The 25,249-nt window shown below is 40.2% G+C and overlaps 1 protein-coding gene across 1 annotated transcript; it reads right to left on the minus strand.

Moving 5' to 3' along the window:
- Positions 1-330: 330 nt before the first annotated feature.
- LOC123662380 (putative phospholipase B-like 2) lies at positions 331-25,064 on the minus strand. The gene is made up of 13 exons (XM_045597226.1): positions 24,841-25,064; positions 23,750-23,878; positions 23,187-23,301; positions 22,628-22,722; positions 22,111-22,269; positions 15,916-16,036; positions 14,706-14,810; positions 13,214-13,320; positions 7,208-7,324; positions 6,135-6,294; positions 5,688-5,832; positions 1,631-1,775; positions 331-1,070 (listed from the first exon to the last, which is right to left on the minus strand). Exons 1-13 carry the CDS (start codon positions 25,023-25,025, stop codon positions 974-976), a joined length of 1,680 nt encoding a protein of 559 aa, XP_045453182.1. The 5' UTR covers positions 25,026-25,064; the 3' UTR covers positions 331-973.
- Between the last annotated feature and the right edge of the window lie 185 nt (positions 25,065-25,249).

A 25,249-nucleotide genomic window follows, 5' to 3' on the forward strand; every position in this document is an offset into this window, starting at 1 on the left:
AGTAATGCTTTTTCGAGCTATATTCAAACATGGCGCTTTTGTGATATTAATAAAGAAACGTGAACAAAATAGTTCTTAACTTTCTGTTTGCAAAAAATTATTAAACCATATTTCCGGATTACTACGTTAAAACTCAAGGGGAAGGGCAAATACTACGGGTGGTCATCAAAGCGGGGAGGGGGTTAAAAAAATCCCCTAATAGTTGTCACTAAGTAGGTAACTGTTTTTTTTTTATACTGCTGTGGTGGCACAAGCCTACTACGTATGCTGTGCTTGTTTGTTTCATAGTAAAAATAAACTACAGGTAGAGGAACCAAAATGAAAAATACATTTTTAGTAAAAATCATATAATATAAAAAAGTAACATGTGAGATTACAAAGTAAATGTGAGATTACAAAACAGCCGTAACGATTAATAAAATTGACTCTTATATAAAACTATATTAAACCCTGTATATACACATTATACAAATATTGTTTGATTTTGGCGATGCACAAAATCGCTGAATACATTTGAATGAAACTTGGCACGGAGTTGGGTTATAGTCTGGAAGCAAGGTTAGATTCATTCCAAAATGATTCCCTAGAATCGATAACGACGCAACACTGCCGCGTGTAGTGAAATTTATTTTACAAGACGTGAAAAGTAGTGTATATTTCATGCCAAGAGAACCAAATTTACAACTATTGACAATTTTATTAAGTAAAAGAGTAACTCAAGAGTTTATTGTTTCTCCAGTAAAATAAATTCCAAATTTATGGTAGTTTCACATTGATTATAAAACTTTAAGATAATTTGTAAAATAATGATAAAAAGTGGTTTTTGAAGCCCGTTTGAATTAAGATACTTGTCTCCACAACACACACCTACTCGATTAAGATGATTAGATTTGATTAATAATATTATTACGATGTATGTTTATTAACATTGGAATGCGAAGTCCATACATGGCTTGATATTTACAAATGACATTCATCCCCACTCCCAGCGGTGGAGGATTGGGCTAAACATCCACAGGTCGGGGTGGCCCACGTGAGACACTTCGGAACCCAAGTCGAATTTGCTCCATCTGTATATTTGTGAAAAATAATACATGAATCACAATGAAACGTAATGTATATCGATTAAATATAAAAAGTTAAAAATGTTTGGCATTGTTATATATTTTTTTATATACAACTAGGTCGGCAAACAAGCGTATGACTCACCTGATGGTAAGCGGTAACCGTAGCTTATTGACGTCTGCAACACCAGAAGCATCGCAAGCGTGTTGCCGACTTTATCCCCAATCCCACCAGGAGCTCTGGTCACCTTACTCACCAACAGGAATAACATTTGTTGAAAACAGTATTATTTAGCTGTGATGTTTCCTACATCAGTAAATATATTAAAAATATCTAGTTCAATTTGAAAAAGCCGCATACTATTTGCATAATGATGTACTTTGTAAATGTTCTAAATTTAAAAAGAGCGAAAAGTCGTAACTTGTGACGTCACTTATTTTCATCATCCCAAGGACAGTAACAGTGGATGTACTATAACAAAAAACTAAGACAAAAAATAATTTTTGACGAGTCTAGCATTAGAGTAAGTTCTACCTAAATTTGAATTTTAGTAGGTAACACTCACTGGAAGGGCGGTATCCCGCGCGACGCGTTGTGCGGCGGACTAGCGACACTGAGGAACTGGTAGCGCGTGCGCAGCTTCGCGCTCGTGAGCTTGGCGTCCGTCGCGCCGTGGCTGCGGTGGCCCAGCGCGCGGAACGGGTACGTGCCTGAGTGGAGTGTGTATGTACATTGTTGTGTGTCTGTTACATTACATTACATTACATTACATTACATTACAGCCGCGCTCGTGAGCTTGGCGTCCGTCGCGCCGTGGCTGCGGTGGCCCAGCGCGCGGAACGGGTACGTGCCTGAGTGGAGTGTGTATGTACATTGTTGTGTGTCTGTTACATTACATTACATTACATTACATTACATTACAGCCGCGCTCGTGAGCTTGGCGTCCGTCGCGCCGTGGCTGCGGTGGCCCAGCGCGCGGAACGGGTACGTGCCTGAGTGGAGTGTGTATGTACATTGTTGTGTGTCTGTTACATTACATTACATTACATTACATTACATTACAGCCGCGCTCGTGAGCTTGGCGTCCGTCGCGCCGTGGCTGCGGTGGCCCAGCGCGCGGAACGGGTACGTGCCTGAGTGGAGTGTGTATGTACATTGTTGTGTGTCTGTTACATTACATTACATTACATTACAGCCGCGCTCGTGAGCTTGGCGTCCGTCGCGCCGTGGCTGCGGTGGCCCAGCGCGCGGAACGGGTACGTGCCTGAGTGGAGTGTGTATGTACATTGTTGTGTGTCTGTTACATTACATTACATTACATTACATTACATTACAGCCGCGCTCGTGAGCTTGGCGTCCGTCGCGCCGTGGCTGCGGTGGCCCAGCGCGCGGAACGGGTACGTGCCTGAGTGGAGTGTGTATGTACATTGTTGTGTGTCTGTTACATTACATTACATTACATTACAGCCGCGCTCGTGAGCTTGGCGTCCGTCGCGCCGTGGCTGCGGTGGCCCAGCGCGCGGAACGGGTACGTGCCTGAGTGGAGTGTGTATGTACATTGTTGTGTGTCTGTTACATTACATTACATTACATTACATTACAGCCGCGCTCGTGAGCTTGGCGTCCGTCGCGCCGTGGCTGCGGTGGCCCAGCGCGCGGAACGGGTACGTGCCTGAGTGGAGTGTGTATGTACATTGTTGTGTGTCTGTTACATTACATTACATTACATTACAGCCGCGCTCGTGAGCTTGGCGTCCGTCGCGCCGTGGCTGCGGTGGCCCAGCGCGCGGAACGGGTACGTGCCTGAGTGGAGTGTGTATGTACATTGTTGTGTGTCTGTTACATTACATTACATTACATTACATTACAGCCGCGCTCGTGAGCTTGGCGTCCGTCGCGCCGTGGCTGCGGTGGCCCAGCGCGCGGAACGGGTACGTGCCTGAGTGGAGTGTGTATGTACATTGTTGTGTGTCTGTTACATTACATTACATTACATTACATTACAGCCGCGCTCGTGAGCTTGGCGTCCGTCGCGCCGTGGCTGCGGTGGCCCAGCGCGCGGAACGGGTACGTGCCTGAGTGGAGTGTGTATGTACATTGTTGTGTGTCTGTTACATTACATTACATTACAGCCGCGCTCGTGAGCTTGGCGTCCGTCGCGCCGTGGCTGCGGTGGCCCAGCGCGCGGAACGGGTACGTGCCTGAGTGGAGTGTGTATGTACATTGTTGTGTGTCTGTTACATTACATTACATTACATTACATTACATTACAGCCGCGCTCGTGAGCTTGGCGTCCGTCGCGCCGTGGCTGCGGTGGCCCAGCGCGCGGAACGGGTACGTGCCTGAGTGGAGTGTGTATGTACATTGTTGTGTGTCTGTTACATTACATTACATTACATTACATTACATTACAGCCGCGCTCGTGAGCTTGGCGTCCGTCGCGCCGTGGCTGCGGTGGCCCAGCGCGCGGAACGGGTACGTGCCTGAGTGGAGTGTGTATGTACATTGTTGTGTGTCTGTTACATTACATTACATTACATTACAGCCGCGCTCGTGAGCTTGGCGTCCGTCGCGCCGTGGCTGCGGTGGCCCAGCGCGCGGAACGGGTACGTGCCTGAGTGGAGTGTGTATGTACATTGTTGTGTGTCTGTTACATTACATTACATTACATTACATTACATTACAGCCGCGCTCGTGAGCTTGGCGTCCGTCGCGCCGTGGCTGCGGTGGCCCAGCGCGCGGAACGGGTACGTGCCTGAGTGGAGTGTGTATGTACATTGTTGTGTGTCTGTTACATTACATTACATTACATTACAGCCGCGCTCGTGAGCTTGGCGTCCGTCGCGCCGTGGCTGCGGTGGCCCAGCGCGCGGAACGGGTACGTGCCTGAGTGGAGTGTGTATGTACATTGTTGTGTGTCTGTTACATTACATTACATTACATTACATTACATTACAGCCGCGCTCGTGAGCTTGGCGTCCGTCGCGCCGTGGCTGCGGTGGCCCAGCGCGCGGAACGGGTACGTGCCTGAGTGGAGTGTGTATGTACATTGTTGTGTGTCTGTTACATTACATTACATTACAGCCGCGCTCGTGAGCTTGGCGTCCGTCGCGCCGTGGCTGCGGTGGCCCAGCGCGCGGAACGGGTACGTGCCTGAGTGGAGTGTGTATGTACATTGTTGTGTGTCTGTTACATTACATTACATTACATTACATTACATTACAGCCGCGCTCGTGAGCTTGGCGTCCGTCGCGCCGTGGCTGCGGTGGCCCAGCGCGCGGAACGGGTACGTGCCTGAGTGGAGTGTGTATGTACATTGTTGTGTGTCTGTTACATTACATTACATTACATTACATTACATTACAGCCGCGCTCGTGAGCTTGGCGTCCGTCGCGCCGTGGCTGCGGTGGCCCAGCGCGCGGAACGGGTACGTGCCTGAGTGGAGTGTGTATGTACATTGTTGTGTGTCTGTTACATTACATTACATTACATTACAGCCGCGCTCGTGAGCTTGGCGTCCGTCGCGCCGTGGCTGCGGTGGCCCAGCGCGCGGAACGGGTACGTGCCTGAGTGGAGTGTGTATGTACATTGTTGTGTGTCTGTTACATTACATTACATTACATTACATTACATTACAGCCGCGCTCGTGAGCTTGGCGTCCGTCGCGCCGTGGCTGCGGTGGCCCAGCGCGCGGAACGGGTACGTGCCTGAGTGGAGTGTGTATGTACATTGTTGTGTGTCTGTTACATTACATTACATTACATTACATTACATTACAGCCGCGCTCGTGAGCTTGGCGTCCGTCGCGCCGTGGCTGCGGTGGCCCAGCGCGCGGAACGGGTACGTGCCTGAGTGGAGTGTGTATGTACATTGTTGTGTGTCTGTTACATTACATTACATTACATTACATTACATTACAGCCGCGCTCGTGAGCTTGGCGTCCGTCGCGCCGTGGCTGCGGTGGCCCAGCGCGCGGAACGGGTACGTGCCTGAGTGGAGTGTGTATGTACATTGTTGTGTGTCTGTTACATTACATTACATTACATTACATTACATTACATTACAGCCGCGCTCGTGAGCTTGGCGTCCGTCGCGCCGTGGCTGCGGTGGCCCAGCGCGCGGAACGGGTACGTGCCTGAGTGGAGTGTGTATGTACATTGTTGTGTGTCTGTTACATTACATTACATTACATTACAGCCGCGCTCGTGAGCTTGGCGTCCGTCGCGCCGTGGCTGCGGTGGCCCAGCGCGCGGAACGGGTACGTGCCTGAGTGGAGTGTGTATGTACATTGTTGTGTGTCTGTTACATTACATTACATTACATTACATTACATTACAGCCGCGCTCGTGAGCTTGGCGTCCGTCGCGCCGTGGCTGCGGTGGCCCAGCGTGCGGAACGGGTACGTGCCTGAGTGGAGTGTGTATGTACATTGTTGTGTGTCTGTTACATTACATTACATTACATTACATTACAGCCGCGCTCGTGAGCTTGGCTTCCGTCGCGCCGTGGCTGCAGTACACTAAACGATGTTTTACATTATTCATTCGTTCTCAAATCAAAGAAAAGGCAGCTGAAATAATAAAAGTAGCTCAAACTACATACTCGTATTAAGACATACTCACCATTGGCGGGATTGAGGTCGTTTCTCGCAGCGATGGCGTTTTCGGCGCTGTATGGCGGCGAACAGGCGCAGCGCGAGAGCGGGTCGCGCTTGTAGTCGTTGTAGCGGAGCACCAGGAACATGCTCTGTAGGTCCGTCACACCCGCCTGTGGTATCAGGGAATATAACTATTGGCAAATACATTATAACACACACACACACACACACACATACACATGCGTTCATACACATGACGTGTTAATTATTTTTACCTGGCTTCAAGTTATTTACATGACAAAATAAATTGTATAAATGAAGAATATATTTTTGTTTTACTACAACAAACTAACAAGACAAAAATCATTCAATGACTTTTAAAGTCAATTGACCTGGCAAAAAACGAAAAAAAAAATCTATTAGTCCTTCGAGCCGGATTTCAAACACTTTTTTTGTCAAAGTGTCAATATACCTGCAAAGACTTGAACATTTTGGCTCTTGGATTGGTGTGGTAGCCGAACCAGTCGCCGTAGGTGGCCACGCGCTCGTTACCGCCGCTCATGTTGAAAACTCGCGGGAAGTAGGGAATGTTGTATGACGGGAAGTACGACGTTTCTTTTAAGAGTTCCGTTCTGAAACACAACTTATTTTTAACATAAAGTGACATATATTACATGTTAATTTTTATACTTATTTGTCTGGGGAGTAAGCTGGTTAATGCGTGACGAGAGCGTTACGAAAAGTGTGATCAAGCGAGGCGAATGGAAGTTCAGAGGGAGATATAAGTTAGATGGAGCTAAAAAAGTTTTATTTCAGTCCTGCAGTCTAAAGTACATTCGAACACCACCAGCCCACCACCACCACCACTTCAGCCTAATACAGTCCACTGCTGGACACAGGTCTCTACAAGTTCACGCCAAAAACGGCGTGAACTCATGTGTTTTGCCCATAGTCACCACGCTGGGCAGGCGGGTTGGTGACCGCAGGGCTGGCTTTGTCGCGCCGAAGACGCTGCTGCCCGTCTTCGGCCTGTATATTTGAAAGCCAAGAGTTGGATGGCTATCCCGCCATCGATCGGCTTTTTAAGTTTCAAGGTAGTAGTGCAAATGTGTTATCCTTTAGTCGCCTCCTATGACACTTACGGGAAGAGAGGGGATTGGCTATATTCTCTACTGCCGTAACCACATAGCAAACTGCCGTAATCACACAGCAATTGTGCGATTGCTATTGTGAAACACCATCTTATGAGATCTGCTTTTACATATCTTTTTGGACTAAAGTTAATTAAAAAAATTAAGGAACCAATGATTAGCCGGCGAGTGCTGTAATAAATTGAATTAATTCATTCGAAATGTAAGAATGAACAGAAACAGATAATTGATTGATTGATTGAATGATGTTGATTGATTCAGCACGTGTCATCCTATTGCTGGGCATAGGCCTCTTTCTCCATACGGGAATGGCCGGAAGCTAAGTTCACCACGCTGCTGAATCTGAATGATGGAATGAATAGTAAGATTGAAACGATTGAGTGAATGAACTTACAGATCAGCTGCCTCCGTATATCCGGGCAACTGTTCTATCACCCAAAGCAGTCCAGGTGCAATGGATCCCGGAAACTTCGAGTTTTTAGGCTTGAAATTGTTGTAGTCCACTATGTACCTAAAATGAGAAGTTACATAAAAATACTGTATAGTATATATCTGACTTGTATGATGATATCACAGTTTTATATTATACAACTAAGTTAAATGGCTGGTAAGCGATTGCCGTAGCTTATAGACGTCTGTAGCACCAGTAGCAAGCGCGTTGCCGACCCTATCCCCAATTCCTCCCAGAAGCTTTGGCTTCCTTATTAACCACAGGAAAAGCGCAACTTCAGAGCAGTATTCTTTAGCTGTGACCTTCTGTTAGGGGTCTTATTATAACATGATGTTTGTTAGCAACTCTGTAACCTCCTACCCCCCTTGGTGATATGAGCTGCTATTTTAGACTACCCCCCATATCCAAAATCGAGTGTATTTTTTTTTTGTTGAAGTATTTTCAAATTTTCAGAGTATTACGTTTAAATACAAGTATAATCTGATTAAATTTTGGAAAAATAAAGCATTGTGATACAAATTTCTAGAAAAACACTAAGGTTACAGGTGTTCCCACATTTTTAAGGCTTAGAAATCGTGCGTTGAACCAAAAAAGGCACACGCGATATCTCATTACAGCGATGCCAGCCCCTCGTGATATTTCATGATTTTTAGGGTTCCGTACCTTAAAAGGAAAAAAACGGAATCCTTATAGGATCACTTTGTTGTCCGTCTGTCTGTCCAGACACTTTGTCTCAAGAACGCGTGGAGGTATCAAGCTGAAATTCATTCAAATGATATAAATTCAAATACCAAGGTCTGCTGTTCCTTATTAATTTATAATTATAATTAACATAATTATATCACATTGTAATTTAACTTTAATAATATAACTTCTAAGCCAACGCAATCAAATGATACAGCCGTTTATGTTACAAATTTTGCCACTCGCAAGGGAATCAACACCTACAGGGTACTTCCCGTGTACTCAGAATCTTGAAATTTGGTACGAAGCAACGTCTTATAGCACAGATAAAGGAAAAATTGCGAAAAGCATAAATTTTTAGTTACATCATATAATAAAAATATTTTTAATATTTTTTGTACGGAACCCTCGGTGCGCGAGTCCGATTCGCACTGGTTGGTTTTTTCCTAACTCCTCTCTTCTTTTCGAGCCTAACTTAATTAATGGAGAATCCTAACATTGAGATAATTCCCCAGTAGGACTGCTCCAGATGTTGGATATTTTTACATGTGCCCCTAAACCAATAAAAGTTGCTGTAGCAAGTAACGTTAATTTGCGAAAAAACGTGAAAATGACTTTAATTACATCGACAAGTAATAAATACAATGTAAGTAGACGAAAAAATAGTCAAGTAAACGAAAAAATAGTCAAGTACACTTGCGTTATCAAAGATTACTCCAAAACTAGTTATGAGGTATCAATCAAATTTTAAAAGAACTACAAGACATGCATCAGTTTTCGATCAAAACAAGAATCATCAAAATCTGTATATCAAGTGAAAAGTTATGTGGTAACGACGTAGGTCGACGAAAAAATTGTCAAGTAAATACGCATTATTAGTTGTAGCTCGAAAAGTACTTGTTAGATCTCAGTAAAATTTAAATGGGACCACGTGACAAGCAACACCATACGATTTAAAAAAATCATCGAAATCGGTCCACTCAGTCAAAAGTTCTAAAGTAATTAATACATAAAATCAAATACAATCGAATTGAGAACCTTTTTTGGAAGTCGGTTTAAAACAGTGATTCCCAAAGTGGTCTATATTGACTCCCAGGAGTCTCTGACGACATGCAAGGGATTTTCGTCAGCGAAATTTTTTTTTGAGGGTTCATGAAATGAAAATGGGGGTCCACGATAGTGGATCCTAACATACACTGATAGTATCTATCAACTTACATTGTACTATCTTATAATAAGAAGATATATACATTATTTATAAAAGTATATATGAAGTGGTATGTATATATATTATAAACTTAAAAATTACTTTTTAGACACTATTGTGACTTGATATATTTGATTGTTGTGCATCTTTTTATTTGAGTTTTTAGTCCCAGCTTGCTTCTGATAGAAGGGTGGGCAAATGTGATTATTTTTTATTTTTTGTTTCATTGGTTATCACTAAATAGCGTTGTCATAAACCTGCGTGGTTAATGCTATTTATAATAAACAAGTACATTGTTGTTTTTTTGATAAATAAATAAAATAAAGTAAAAAATTTATTATGTATGTTTATAAAATTGTGTAAGTTGTAGGATGTAGGAATTCGCTTTGTGGTCGCAATACATTTTGAACTTGTAAAAACCTGCACATAATGATATACCATTATCATCTTGTTACAAGCATACGCGTTTAAAAGCATTGCGAACTTGTACTGACTTGTTCAATTTATAATTTCCTTTCCATCGTCGCACTTAGTGAAAAGGAAGTTCGGCGCTGTTACCAATCTCCTAACGATAAAAAGAAACAGACTGGACATCATTAGCCGAGGAGATTTAAGATTAAACCTAACAAATAAGCCGCCAAATGTTGATAATTTATTATTAAAGCATCAGGTTCATTCTTCTATGACATTTAAAAAACATTTACTTATTGCTTAGTTTATTTTATACAATTTACAATTTATTTATTTATTTCCGTATTTACACAACATATTCAAGTAACAAGTGACAAAAAAGGAACAATCAGTTTCTAGGTTTAATTTGAAAGCAATTACTATTTTGATCTCTACTTCTCCTAGCTAGGTAGCTGAGCTATCTGTATTAAGGAGAAGAGATTTGCCTCCCAAGAATTCTACAATTTTTACTTTTCATAGTTTGCCACGAGTTGTTAGTTTATTTTATGTTACGTGTATTTTATATAACAGATACAAAATTTTATTTAGTTTTAATTTAAATGTCAGGGGGTCTACCCGAAACCGAAAACCATGGCAAGGGGTCTACTACACAAAAAAGGTTGGGGAACCTCTGGTTTGAAAGAATATGTTTTATCGTTTTCGTAACATTTCTTATGAATGCTCGGCTCCTATTGGTCGAAGCCGGACGTTTTATTATAGCCTATAGCCTTCCGCGGCAAATGGACTATTCAACACAGAACCAGTAGTTCCAGAGATTAGTTCGTCTACACAAGTTTAGTAGCTATATAAGTATGATATTTTTTAACTTTGTAATATAAGAACAAGATTTATAATAGGTATTGGAACATTATCTATTAATTTAATCTGGAGGCACCAATTACTAGTTGGTATTGTAAGGCGCTTGTTTGTTTTGATAAATGGCGTAATATCCATATCGACGCAGTGTCTATGCCTCTTCATAGATGGCGCTGGCTGTATTTTGCATCGCGCTTACATTGTTACAACTTGGGTGGTATAAGTTGGCCTAAGAATCCGTCAGTTGTATCACAGTGTAAGCTAGAAAGTTACACATTCAAATGAACACGAAACGCTTCCACACTTTGGAACGTATGAGTGTACTTGAATAATTTCTAGCTTATGAATTAAGTATATTATAAGTAAGATTAAAGTTTTCATTATAGTAACTCTTCCTTCAATTGACACAACAGTAAGTATTGATAAATTGTTATCGTAGTAGCTTAGTTAGTAACTAAGTAATATTAATGAAATTATATAACAAAACGCGTTATCTAGTAGCGACTAATTAGCCCTATGTCGACATACTACACGGTCTGTATCTGTAACTATCTTAAAACTACGTTTAATGTATATTAATGTGTGATGTAAGTATAAATGTTAAATAATTGTGTTTGGTCACAATCGAAACAAAAAAAAACCGCTTCAATTTACAATTAAACATCGATAATTAATAAAATATCGCCAACAATCAATTAAATACGCATTATTTAGGATAACTCGAAAAGTATCAATCAAGAATCATCAAAATCGGTATATCAAGTGAAAAGTGCGTTATAATACAATGTAGGTCGACAAAAAAATTGTCAAGTTAATACGCATTATTAGATATAACTCGAAAAGTACTAGTCCTAACTCAATCAAATTTAAATTAGACCTCATGCCAAGCACCAACTTTCTAAAACAGATACATCAAAATCGAATAACTGCGCAGTTTCTTGCTAGTTCTTCGCTGTAAAATTTAAATTGTGCTTCAGTGACATTACTTGTAAGGATTATTAACATTGTTTGAAGCTTATTCGAAGAAAGTTATTTTTTTATTTGGATTTTAGTACTTTTTAACCGATTTCCAAAAAGGAGGAGGTTCTCAATTCGATTGTATTTTTTTTATGTACGTTACTTCAGAACTTTTGACTGGATGGACCGATTTGGACAAAATTTATTTAATCGAAAGATGGTGCGTGTCATTTGGTCCCATTTAAATTTATTTGATATCTAACAACTACTTTTCGAGTTAGATCTAATAATGCTTTTTTACTTGACTATTTTTTCGTCGACCTACGTTGTATTATACCGCATAACTTTTCACTGGGTGTACCGATTTTGATGATTTTTAATTTAATCGAAAGCTGATGTTTATCATGTGGTTACATTTAAATTTCATCGAGATCTGATAACAACTTTTTGAGTAATCTTTGATAACGCGTATTTACATGACTATTTTTTCGTCTACCGACGTTGTATTACTTGTCGACGTAATTGAAGTCGGTTTTTTTTTTTTCGTTTGCGAGCAAATACAATAATAGTAATAGATTATAGAATAGAACATAAAAAACACTGGAATTGAGCAGGGCAGTGCGCAGAATTTTGTAAGGGTTAAATATATAAATGTAAGAACCCAATAAAGCTCTTAAATTAAAATCCCTTCCTATTTACTGCAACTTTTCATTTGCCTTAACTGAACACGCTGTATGATCCTGTCTGTGTGAGTGAGAGACGACATGAGAGGGAAGGTTATGAGGTAAACCAAACTCAATGACGGTCGATCTAACACTTAGTTTATTAAGATTATTTTGAGTATAAAACACACTTCAGCCTATCGCAGTCCACTGCTGGCCATAGGCCTCCCCAAGTTCGCGCCACACATCCCGGTCTTCCGCAATCCTCATCCAGCCTACACCGGCAATCTTACGTAGATCGTCGGTCCAACGGGGCGGAGGACGTCCCACACTGCGTTTGCCAAGACGCGGTCTCCACTCCAGGACCCGTCTACTCCAACGTCCATCGGTCCTGCGACACAGATGACCAGCCCACTGCCACTTCAACTTGCTAATTCTGTGGGCTATGTCGGTTACTTTCGTTCTCTCGCGGATAGTCTCATTTCTAATCCTGTCTTTGAGAGAGACCCCAAGCATAGCCCTTTTTTTGAGTATATTTTGAGTATATATAGGCAGAAGTACAGACGTCATTCGCAGCAAACAAATAACAATTTCGTAATAAATAAGCTAAATTAAGGAGGTTATGAGTTTGCAAGACAATCATATTGCTCATCATTACAGCCTATACAGTCCACTGCTGGACATAGGCCTCCACAAGTTTACGCCAAAAATAACGTGAACTCATGTGTTTTGCCCATAGTCACCACGCTGGGCAGACGGGTCGGTGACCGCAGTACTGGCTTTGTCGCACCGAAGACGCTGCTGCCCGTCTTCGGCCTGTGTATTTCAAAGCCAGCAGTTGGATGGTTATCCCGCCATCGGTCGGCTTCTTAAGTTCCAAGGTGGTTGTGGAACGTTAGTCGCCTCTTACGACACCCACGGGAAGAGAGGGGGTGGCTAAATTCTTTAGTGCCGTAGCCACACACATCATATTGCTCAATATGCGTTAACCCGTAGACGCGCTATTTCAATAATACCATGTGGACGTTTTGGCTAGATCTACCTAAAAATTCTTTATTAAAATCTAAAATATTAATAGCTTCGAGTCAGAGTGGGGGAAATGCCCAACCTCGGCCCACTGTGGGGCCCAAAAATTGAGTACCCTTCTTTTTTGGAAGTTAAAAACGTACTCACCACTGGTTATTGTAGGTTCCACTGTTGTGCTTGCGGAATATTTCGACCCATTCCTTTCCGCTCCTCGCGAGACGATTAGCTACCATAGCTCGGGCGTACTCCAAAACCTTGAACCAGATATATTTTGCATGATTTCTAATTCTGGTAGCGTAAATTTAGAGCAGAGGGGAGAGGTTGGTGGATAATACTACTGTGATATTTCTTTCAAGAAGTTGATTAAAATCCTACAGAATAACGAGAAAGGCTGGTGTGAAACACTATATAAAAGATTTTTTTCTAGGTATTTTAAGGAATTAGGGTGGAATGGGTTTCCTTTAGGGCGATTATTTATTTATTTATCTTATATATGTATAAAATTCTCGTGTCACGATGTCAAAAATATTGTGCATATCGGGTAGGTCTGAGAATCGGCCATATATGGCAAAACAACGTTTGCGGGGTCAGCTTATTTTTTTTTTTATAGTTATAATTTATTTATAGATTTAGTAAGTACTGCGTGTAAATTGAGGCATTTCCTTGCCATGTTAAGTAGGTAAGTGTTCTAAGACACGTGTAAAACATAAAAGGAATGTTTTACCACAACTTATGACAAAGTGCCAAAACGCAGTCGAAATTTTATATATGTAAATAATAATAAGTAAATAAATACCTTATAACATGCACACACGTCGTTCGTCTGTTCCTATGGTAAGCAACTTAATGCTTGTGTTACAACTTACAGGTAACAGCTGTTATAATTATATATGTATATATATACATAGAAATAATACATATATCAATATATAAATACAAATATTACACCCCGACTCAGGCGGGAATCGATCCCCGCAACCCGCGGCACAGAAAGCAGGGCCACGACAAACTGCGCCAACGGGCTAGTCCAAGTAGTATAATATATATTTTTTTCTTTTATTTAAATTTATTTTGATTAGGAAAACAAACTTACAACACTCATCCAATAAATAAAATATATCAGAATAAAATAAAACAAGTTTCCATATAAAATTAAAACAAATATTTAAAGTTAAAATAAAAACAGAAGAGAAAAACAGTTAAAATACAAAACGATTGTGCTTTAGACCGCTTAAGTAAAATTTCTTTAGCTCCATCTAATTTACACTTACCTTCCTCTCAACTTCCGTTCGCCTCGCCCGATCACACTTTCCGTAACGCTCTCGTCACCCATTCACCAGATTACATCCCAAATCAAGCTACGTAAAGAAGATTTACTTCAACAGTTTTAAGCAAATAATGCAAGCATGCATATTTACTAAAGTTCATGTCAAATATATCCAAGTTTTCACAATGTTTATTATAATTATTCTTTGACGGTTAGCAGGAAAGTGGACATAAGGTGCCAATCAAACCACTTATGTCCACTTTCCTGCTAACCGTCAAAGAATACTTATAACAAATGGACACAACGATAAATAATGAAAGTTTATTATAATTTTTGGCATGCGCGTAGTTGCCGGAACAATCTAGAACCCACCTGGCCCGCGGGCGCCACCAGCTCGAACAGCGACCGGTTGCTGTTCCCCACCGTGGTCTCGGCGGCGACCAGCCCCGACGATATGATGTAGAAGTCGTCTGTCGACTGAGAGGTTCGCCGTATGTCATATATAGGTCATATATACGTCACTGATGTATTTGAAGTTTTGAACACCGGCAGTTTTAAATATGTCCATTTTAAAATCTTTGAATATTCATTCACAACAGCCTTTCGAAGTCCACTACTGGACATAGGCCTCCACCAATTCATGTTTTTTGCCCATAGTCACCATGCTGGGCAGGCGGGTCGGTGACCGCAGGGCTGGCTTCGTCGCACCGAAGACGCTGCTGCCCGTCTTCGGCCTGTGTATTTCAAAGCCAGCAGTCGGATGGTTATCCCGCCATCAGTCGGCTTTTGTAGTTCCAAGGTGGAAGTGGAACTGTGTTATCCCTTAGTCGCCTCTTACGACACCCACACGAAGAGAGGGGTTGGCTATATTCTTTGATGCCGTAACCACACAGCATATAAATATTCATTATATAATTATATATATATAAAATATAACAAAATCAGGTTAACTTTTCCTTTTTATAAACAAAAAAACGTGATTTTTAAATAAGAGAAAATTTTCAAATTAGAATTTTGTGATGTTATCGGTACGTCCCTTTTTTGCTATTACTGCAACACAAACGCTTGGGTGGCCCGATCCACGGTATTAAGAGTACTTAGAATTTTTTAGCCTACCTGATGTTAACCGGATACCTATGGACGTCTACAACACCTGGAGTATCACAAACGCATTACCTACCCCCTAACCCCGACCCTACCCAGTAGCTCTGGTCACCTTACTCACCATCAGGAACACAACACCTCTTGAGAACAGTGTTATTTTGCTGTAATCTTCTGTAAGGTTCAGATGCTTCCCTAGTTTGATAGTTAAAATAACGGATTTGCTTTAGACCACACGGCTGAAGTAAAACTTCTGCACAATAGGCCAGCACTGTCTTAGATACACGAAACAAAACTGGCTATGAGAGAAAGAGAGAAAAGTGTACTCACACCTTTCTCTCTTGCTCCGTTCGCCTCGCCCAATCACACTTATCATAACGCTCTCATCACGCATTCACCAGTTTACAGCCCAAAAAGCGTGCGTTAAGTAGTTTTACTTCAAAAATCACGATAACTAGAAATTGTCAGCATTAATATTGACCTGCACAAACGCTGGGTAGGAACTGAAAGACATCTTCCGTCCTGGAATGGGTTTTTTGCTGTTCGGAGCGAGTCTGTAGTTGAGGACATACATCTTCTGGAACCGGAGCATGGACTGATAGCTGAAATAGAATATAATTTTGTTTTTGTAATATAACGGTCGATCGACGCATCGATTGTCGCGCTCGATGACCGCGTCAGTCGTGAATAAACGGTGTCACTGACAACTCGCTGTCCTTTTATTTAAAACATTTCATTGGCGAACGAGGATTAATTTATTAAAATGTCGATCGGAAAGTTATCGGAGTTCAACATAACATCGGGAAATTGGTCGATGTACATTGAAAGAACAGAAATGTTTTTTAAAGTTAACGCGGTTAAAGAAGACTTATGGCTACCCACTTTAATTGCGGCGATGGGCGATGAAACGTACGAGTTACTAAGTAATTTGACGAGTCCCGAAAAACCGAGCACCAAGACTTACGCAACGGTGGTGAAGCTGATGGGTGACCACTTACAGCCGAAACCATCTTTTATGGCAGAGCGATTTCGATTCCGCCAAAGAAGGCAAAATGCGGGTGAATCAGTTTTACAATATATTTCGGAACTAAAAAAAATGTCAAGATTTTGTGACTTTGGGACGGTATTGGAAGAGAATATGCGGGATCAGCTGGTATGTGGTCTTCGAAGCGAAGCTACTAGACAACGTTTATTCGCCGAAGACAGCTTACAGTACGCGAAGGCAGTCAAAATTGCCTCAGCCATGGAAGCGGCAGAAAGGGATGCCGCAGCAGTGGAGCAGACAAGCGGCAGTGGCAGTGTGAGCAGCGAGGGCGTGGCGGATTCCGTGCATGCGGTGCAGGTGGCCACGCGGAATAGCCGAGGCGGACGTGGCCGGGGCGGCCTACGGGGCTCAGCGGCGGTGCGACGAGAGAAAGAAATAAACAGTAATTGTGCGGCTTGTGGATCTACGGATCATATAAGTGTTGGGTGTCGGTACAACCGGTTCATCTGTAGTAGATGTGGACAGAGGGGACATTTACGTCGTGTATGCCCGGTACGGTCAGGTGGCATCTCTCGGCGAGAAGGGCTTCCAAACAATAGCATGGTTGCTGGCTTCGCGGACGACAGAGTGCACCGATCGGAGGTGCTAGGGGTGGACGAACCTCCTTTATCGGACGACGAGGTCGAGCCGGTCGTAGAAGATCTACATCAACTTAGTCTTAACAGTTACAAGCCGGTGAGTTTAAAAATATGTATAGATGGTATCGTTTTACCTATGGAAATAGATACTGGATCATTAGTATCATGTATTAGTAAAAATACTTATGATAAATATTTTAAAAGTAGGTATTTAGAGAAATCAAATATGTTATTTAAATTTTATGATGGTTCTACGATTAGACCCCTAGGGGTGATCAAGCCACTCGTCAAATATAAAAAAATAAGTAAAATTGTAGAATTATTTGTAATTGAGGGTGGTACCACTTCGTTATTGGGAAGACAGTGGCTTTCGGAATTTTACATAAAAATACCATTATATAAACATGTAGAAAATATGAATGTAATCAATGGGGAAAATAATTGTAATCATTCTATTAATGCATTACTCGACAGATTTAAGGAGTTATTCTCGGAGGGACTGGGACGGTTCACGGGCGGTAAGGCTCAGCTGCGGGTGCGCGAGGGGGCGACGCCGGTATTTTGCCGCGCGCGGCCCGTGCCGTACGCGCTGCGCGAGCGGGTCGAGGCGGAGCTGGCGGGCATGCTGCGCGCGGGCGTCATCGAGCCCGTTGACAGCGCGGACTGGGCTACCCCACTGGTACCGGTACGTAAGGCGAATGGTGGACTCCGTATATGTGCTGATTATAAAGTTACTTTAAATCCGTTTCTGTTGGTCGATAAATATCCGTTACCGCGAATTAATGACTTGCTTGTGAAATTTAATGGTGCTAAAATATTTACGAAAATTGATCTTTCACAAGCCTATAATCAAATAGAGTTACATGACCCCGATAATTTGACAGTTATTAACACTCACAAAGGACTTTTCAAGTACAAACGATTAGTATATGGATTGTCTTCGAGTCCTGGAATATTTCAGCGAATTATGACTAATCTTTTGAACGATATTCCGGGAGTAGAAGTTTTTATTGATGATATAATAATCGGTTCTCCTGATACTCGCGAACATTTAATAACTTTAAAACGTGTTTTAGAGCGGTTACGAAATAACGGAATGAAACTTAAAAAAAGTAAATGCCTATTTATGACAAGTGAGGTTAAATATCTAGGTTTTATTATTTCAGCCGAGGGTATTAAAGTGGATCCGGAAAGGGTGGAGGGAATAGTAAATATACCTCGCCCGGTTAATATTACGGACTTAAGGGCCTTTCTAGGCACTATTAATTTTTACGCAAAATTTGTTAAAAATTTAAGTACTATATTAGCACCACTGTACCACTTACTGAGAAAGGGAGTAAATTGGATATGGAATGATGAGTGTGAAGTAGCATTCCGGACAATTAAGTCAATTTTAGTTGGTGCGGATGTTCTAGCGCACTACGATCCGGAAGCGCCTTTGTTTTTAACGTGCGACGCGAGCGCGCGAGGTATAGGCGGTGTGCTCACGCAAACTGACACGCGAGTCGCTCGCTCGGGCGAGTCGGCGCGGGAGCGGCCGGTCGTATACGTATCGCGAGCGTTAACGGCTGCCGAGAAACATTACTCTCAAATTGAACGTGAGGCTTTAGCAATAGTATTTTGCTTTGAAAAATTGCATCAGTACCTGTACGGCAGGCGATTTACATTGCGTACCGACCATAAACCTTTGGTAACTATATTTGGGCCGAAACAAGGAATTCCGTCGATGGCTGCAAGTCGGTTACAACGGTGGGCTATTAAATTATCGGCATATACCTATGAGATTGAGTACGTTACATCAAAACAAAACGGCGCTGATGGTTTATCTCGATTGCCAGCAAGCTTTAAAAATAAAAATAAACATATTTTTAAAATTCCGGAACAATCTCACTTACACTTTGCACATAATGCTTTATTATTAGATTATAATGAAATTAAAAAACAGACTTGCCGGGACCCACTACTGGGTCGTGTTCTCACTTATATTCGTGACGAGTGGCCTCCACATAATGAGATGCTGCCTCTCAACCCTTACTTTAATCGTAAAAAAGAGTTGTATGAGGAGTTAGGTTGCGTGATGTGGGGCCACAGAATAGTGATACCGGAAACCTGCAGGGACAAGGTTTTAACTGACTTGCATGAGGCTCATATGGGGATAGTTAAAACGAAATCTTTTGCAAGGAGCTACGTATGGTGGCCGGGCATTGACGAAGCAATCGAGAAAACGTGCCGCGACTGTAGCGTGTGTGTCACGGAGAGTGAAGCGCCACCGCGGCATATGCCATGCCCATGGCCATGGCCGAATAAACCTTGGGCTCGCGTACACATCGACTTCCTGGGTCCTCTTGCGGGTCGAATGTATTTAGTGTTGGTGGATGCGAGAACTAAATGGATAGAAGTTTGTCAGGTACCTAGCACAGCAGCTAGTCACGCAATTAAAATGTTGAGTGGCATTTTTGCTCGTTTCGGTTTACCTAAACAAATAGTATCGGATAACGGCCCACCTTTCTCTAGCAATGAATTTTCAACATTTGTCAATACGAATGGTATTCAACATTTATTTTCGGCACCATACCATCCGGCATCAAATGGCGCGGCAGAAAATGCCGTCCATACAATTAAAAGGACTATTAAGAAAGCTATTAGACAAAATTTAGATATTAACTTATTTTTGAATAGTTTTTTACTTTATTATAGGAATACGGAACATTGTACAACAGGCGAAACGCCAGCGTCACTTATGTTCGGCCGCCGGTTACGTACTAAATTTGACGCTATGAGGCCTAATAGGGAGCTTAAAGTTAGAAACGCTCAAGAACATCAACAAAAGTACAGTACTCATGAGTCGCGCCTGTTGTACCCAGGGGACGATGTATGGCTACGTCAATATAGGGGGAACGATAAATGGGTGTCGGGGAAGGTAGTGGATAAGATGGGGACAACAGATTATAGGGTGGTAGATGCAGCAGGACGCGAAACACACAGACATATTGACCAACTGAAACAGCGTAAACGGAGTTCACTAATCTGTCCTTCTAGCCCAGCGAGTGTCGGCGAGGAGACGGGAGCGACAAGCACCGAGCCCGAAACGCATGACACAAACAACCCCGGGGACGATGCGCACGCATTAGCCCACAGCCCGACTCGCGAACGTGAGAAAATTGAGGAATGCGTGGAATCAATCCCAACTAACACACAGCAACCCTCGCCTCCCATTGAACCGCCTCGGTCTCGTCCCATACGTAGATGTAGGATGAAATAATGTCATCTTTCGACATATAGTTGTTTCTTTATTGTTAATTTTATTTTTATTTTATTTTTTTGTTGTTGTTTAATTAATAAAATAACTATGCTTTAACATTTAAATAAGCTGTTAATTGTACCAAAATAGATTGTTGTAGGTAATAGTTCATAGCTGTTGTGTGTATGTGCTTATGTAAGGTTATGTAAATGCTGTATATTTGTAAATCGTTTTTTTTTAAATGTATGTCTTAAATAAGGGTGGAGGTGTAATATAACGGTCGATCGACGCATCGATTGTCGCGCTCGATGACCGCGTCAGTCGTGAATAAACGGTGTCACTGACAACTCGCTGTCCTTTTATTTAAAACATTTCAGTTTTCTATAGCAAAATAGAAGAATATAATACGACCAATCTCTACTAATATTATAAATGTGAATGTGAGTTTTGGTCCGGGAGACAGGTACAAAAATGGTCAATTATTTCCTCTCTAACTATAATCCGACAAATTTTAAACTTGGAGGAAATGATTTAAAAAACCCTTTTTTTTCTCCATGCGTGGGAGGCTGCCACTGCCAGTCCCACCCACGGAGTCTCAGCTGACGGTCGCGAATATATTCATAATATAAATCCCTAATGTATATTACGAAGTTTCGAATTGGGAGGAAATAGGTCATGAAAATCTGTTACTGGCTCCCGGACCATTTGTTACGCTTTCACACGAAAACCCCTTAACCGAACATCATGACACTCTGTACATATATTCTTGGAGGTATTAGAAGTAACATAGGATACTTTTTATTAAAAAAAAAATTCAATGCGAGCGATGTCGCGGGTAAAATTTAGTTAAACATATTTAGTCCACTTATCTTTAAAATTTTGACGGTAAAGTTGAAACTAGCTTCCCCGTTCTGTTTTATTTATTATTATTTATCTTAGTCAGGAAACAGGAAACTTATAACACTAAATCAATATCCCAAACATACGTTTCAAAACAAACATTCGTCATGAGTAGAACCGTAGAAGTGCAACTCACGACCGCTAACGCAAAAGCTAATAACTGTGACCACAGCACAGTTCGTCTTGTTTGTTTCTGTACGGAACTTTCAATAAGTCTATACTGACGTGCTTAGGAAAAGGCAGTAAATTATAAATATCGAAACCCAAGAAAATATAAGCTTCTCAGCTTTACTCAATACTGTTAACTCGGTATACAAATAATAATAAAAATATCGAAAAAACATAGCCTATTAGTCTTCCTCGATAAAATGGGCTATAAAACAAAAAAAAAAAAAAGAATTTTTAAATTCCAATCAACGAGTGTAAACACACAAACACTATTCAACTTTATAATATTACTAGCTGACTCGGCAAACGTTGTCTTGCCGCTAAACGCTATTTAAAAACAGTGGTTGGTGGTAGAAGGGTGAAAATTTAGGGTTGTATGTATTTTTTCACGCCAAATCATAATAAAATAAAAAATAAATAATTTATCTAAAAATTAAAAAATAAAATATAGGGGTGGACTGTCCTTAACATTTAGCGGGATAAAAATAGATGTTGTTCGATTCTCAGACCTACCCAATATGCACACAAAATTTCATGAGAATCGGTCAAGCCGTTTCGAAGGAGTTTAACTACAAACACCGCGACACGAGAATTTTATATATTAGACTATAGATCAATATTAATATAGGTTTAATAAATTAAGTCAAACGATAAACTTCAAAATTGTAATCATAAAAGAAATGAAACAGCGTAGGATAACAGCCGTTTACTTGCACGGCAGATTAGAAGTCAAGTCAATATTACCTGTTCCAAGTGACTTGAGAAGTATACAGATCAGACCAATCCGGCAAGAGCTTCACAAGTCCACTGCAGTGCTCTCCGAATAGTAGCCCTTCAGGGGTCTCTTTAGGGGATGAGACAGCTATCGCCAGCTCATCCAGGTCCCCCAGCATGTTTATCCAACTGAAATAACGAACCTTCCACAAGTGACGTCACAAGACATGCAATTAGACATCAAAAGCATTTATTAAAATAAAGATGATAAAAACTAAAAAAAAAAATTGTACTGTTATTTTTTTTTTAATTTGTGAATATTACTTTTCAAAAAATATTAAAATCACTCAAAGGTAAATGAAATTGTATTAAACACATTGCAAACATAAAGAAAGTTGTTATAAAGTATCAAATAAAATAAAAGTAAAACAAATAATATAACATTACATATCATAATATAATACTAATATTATACAATAATACAATATAGCGTAACATAATATAATGAATTATATAATACATAATAAATAATATGAAATTACATTACATGATATCTCTGACGGTGAGCCACTCGTACGGATTGCTGGTTGCTTGATTGTAACCAACCGCTAGACCTTCAATCTGGATGTAGTAGAGCTTCATCTGTAACAGAACTATAATTATACTAATAAAATAGAAACCAGGCAAGTGCGAGTGGGATTCGCGCACCGAGGGTTCTATACAAACAAAATTATTAAAAATATTTTTATAATATGATGCAACTAAAAATTTATGCTTTTCGCAATTTCATGATTCTGAGTTCACGGGAAGTACCCTGTAGATGTTGATTCCCATGCGAGTGTCGAAAATTTGTAACATAAACGGCTGTCTCATTTGATTGCGTTAGCTTAGAAGATTGATTTTTTTTCACAGCTCCAAGGAACAGTAGACCTAAGTATTTGGTATGAATTTCAGCTGGACACCTCCTTGTCTTGACAGACAGACGGACAATAAAGTGATCCTATACGATTTCCGTTTTTACCTTTGGAGGCACGGAACCCTAAAAACAATATTTTCTGTATATTAATAGGTATAAAAATTTATAACTAAATTTTGCTTTATTTCACCTGATACCAATAGGGGTCTGTAGGATTTGCAGTGACCATAGAAGCAATGTAGTCTTCATTCTTGTCAACAAAATCCTCAATCAACCCGCACACTTCAGTTTTGTTATAACAATACCTACAATTAACAAATAAATAATGTTAGAACTGTATAATCATTGTATGTATGATTATATTTTTTTATTAATTATTAGACAAACATAATATATACAGTCAGGACTTACCACATAAAAAAAATTGTTAAGGTAGGTTTATACAAGACAATAAAATACATACCAATTAAAAACTGCACACACACACACACACAAAAATACAAACACACATACATAATTAGACATTAATAGTAGCTTTTAAAATATATATCTTCATACAAAACATAAATATTACAAACCAAAAAGTAATTTATGAATAACATTAAAAAGATAATTAGAATGTAATAACTTACTCAAAGAAAGTATAATTATAAAAAAAAAATTAATTAGATGCAATCTCTTTTTGTAAAAACTTTCATCATTACACTTTTAATAGAAAAAAAAAAAAAAAAAAAAAATTAAATAGTATTTTACCCTTTAAGCATATTCTGCCAATGCATCCAAATAAGGTCTCTGGAGAGGTATCCTTCCAGGAAACCTGCTGCATATGCCTGTTTCTCATCGCTGGAGTCTCGTGATGTATGTATTTCAAGGAATGCCCAACTGGAAAAAAAAAACAACTCTAGTTCAAAATATAACAAATTTCAAATAACATGTCATTTTAAAGAAAAAATATATATCACTTAATTTCCTTCACAAATAAAATTTATACAGTACAGACATATAAGTGGTTTATTTAAACCATAAATTCAGCTCTGTCGGAGTTTTTGTTATTTGATCACTATTTTTGTCTACTCTGACCAGACTATAATTACAATAGGTATGTTTCTATGAAAACTTGTTTCTGATTATATTCCGCTTTATATATTTCTATGATACATTTATACATACTATTATAAAGAATTAAATTTTGTGTGCGAATTTATCTGTAGGTTTGGTTTGTAGGTGATAATCTAGTAGACATATAATACTAATTTTAAAAATTGTTGTATCAGTAGAACCTTAATTATTTCTGTGCATCACAGGGTTATATTTAATTTGTAATGAATTGTTTTTAAAAAAAAAACTGGCCAAGTGCGAGTCGAACTCGCGCACCAAGGGTTCTGTACAAACAAAAATTATTAAAAGTATTTTTATTATAATATGATGTAACTAAATATTTATGCTTTTCGCAATTTTGCCTTTATCTGTGCTATAAGACATTGTTTTGTATCAAATTTCAAATTCCTGATTTCACGGGAAGTACCCTGTAGGTTTTGATTCCCTCGTGAGTGTCGAAAATTAGCATCGTAAACGACTGTATGTTTTGATTGTGTTGGCTTGGAAGTTTCATTTTTCACAACTTCAAGGGATAGTAGACTTGAGTATTAGATACAAATTTCAGCTTGATACCTCCACGCGTTCCTGAGAAAAAGGGTCTTGACAGACAGACAGACAACAGTGATCCTATAAGGGTTCCGTTTTTTCCTTTTGAGGTACGGAACCCTAAAAATAACCTTTATGAAACAAGTAAAAAAAAAAACGCTTGTAATAAATGAAAGAAACCAGAATATTTGGTTACTTACCCTGTATTGTTTATTTCGTTGCTGTATGTGGCTCTGGCTACGTACACTTTTGGAATTTCGCTGTAGTTATCTGTAACCGATACCACAGCCTTCCCATTAGACCATGTGACAAACCCATATTTAGATTCACAAAATATAAACAAACTAAATAACAATAAAAAACAATATTTCACATATAGATTCATTGTGAATTCAACAAGCCATACTTCACAATAAATAAAGGAAACTGTACAGTTTGGTATAAATATTTATCTAAAGTGAACTAAATTGATAAACAACTCGATAAAGTTCAAATCAAAGGTCCATAAATCATTTGAGCTTTGCATATTATGAGCGATTTGTTTGTTATGACTTTGGATACGTCAAATGTCAAAGATTGCAGAACGAAATGACAAGAGGGGTGAGTGAC

This window comes from Melitaea cinxia, chromosome 18 (genome assembly GCF_905220565.1).
Source record: "Melitaea cinxia chromosome 18, ilMelCinx1.1, whole genome shotgun sequence".
Lineage (NCBI taxonomy): Eukaryota > Metazoa > Arthropoda > Insecta > Lepidoptera > Nymphalidae > Melitaea > Melitaea cinxia.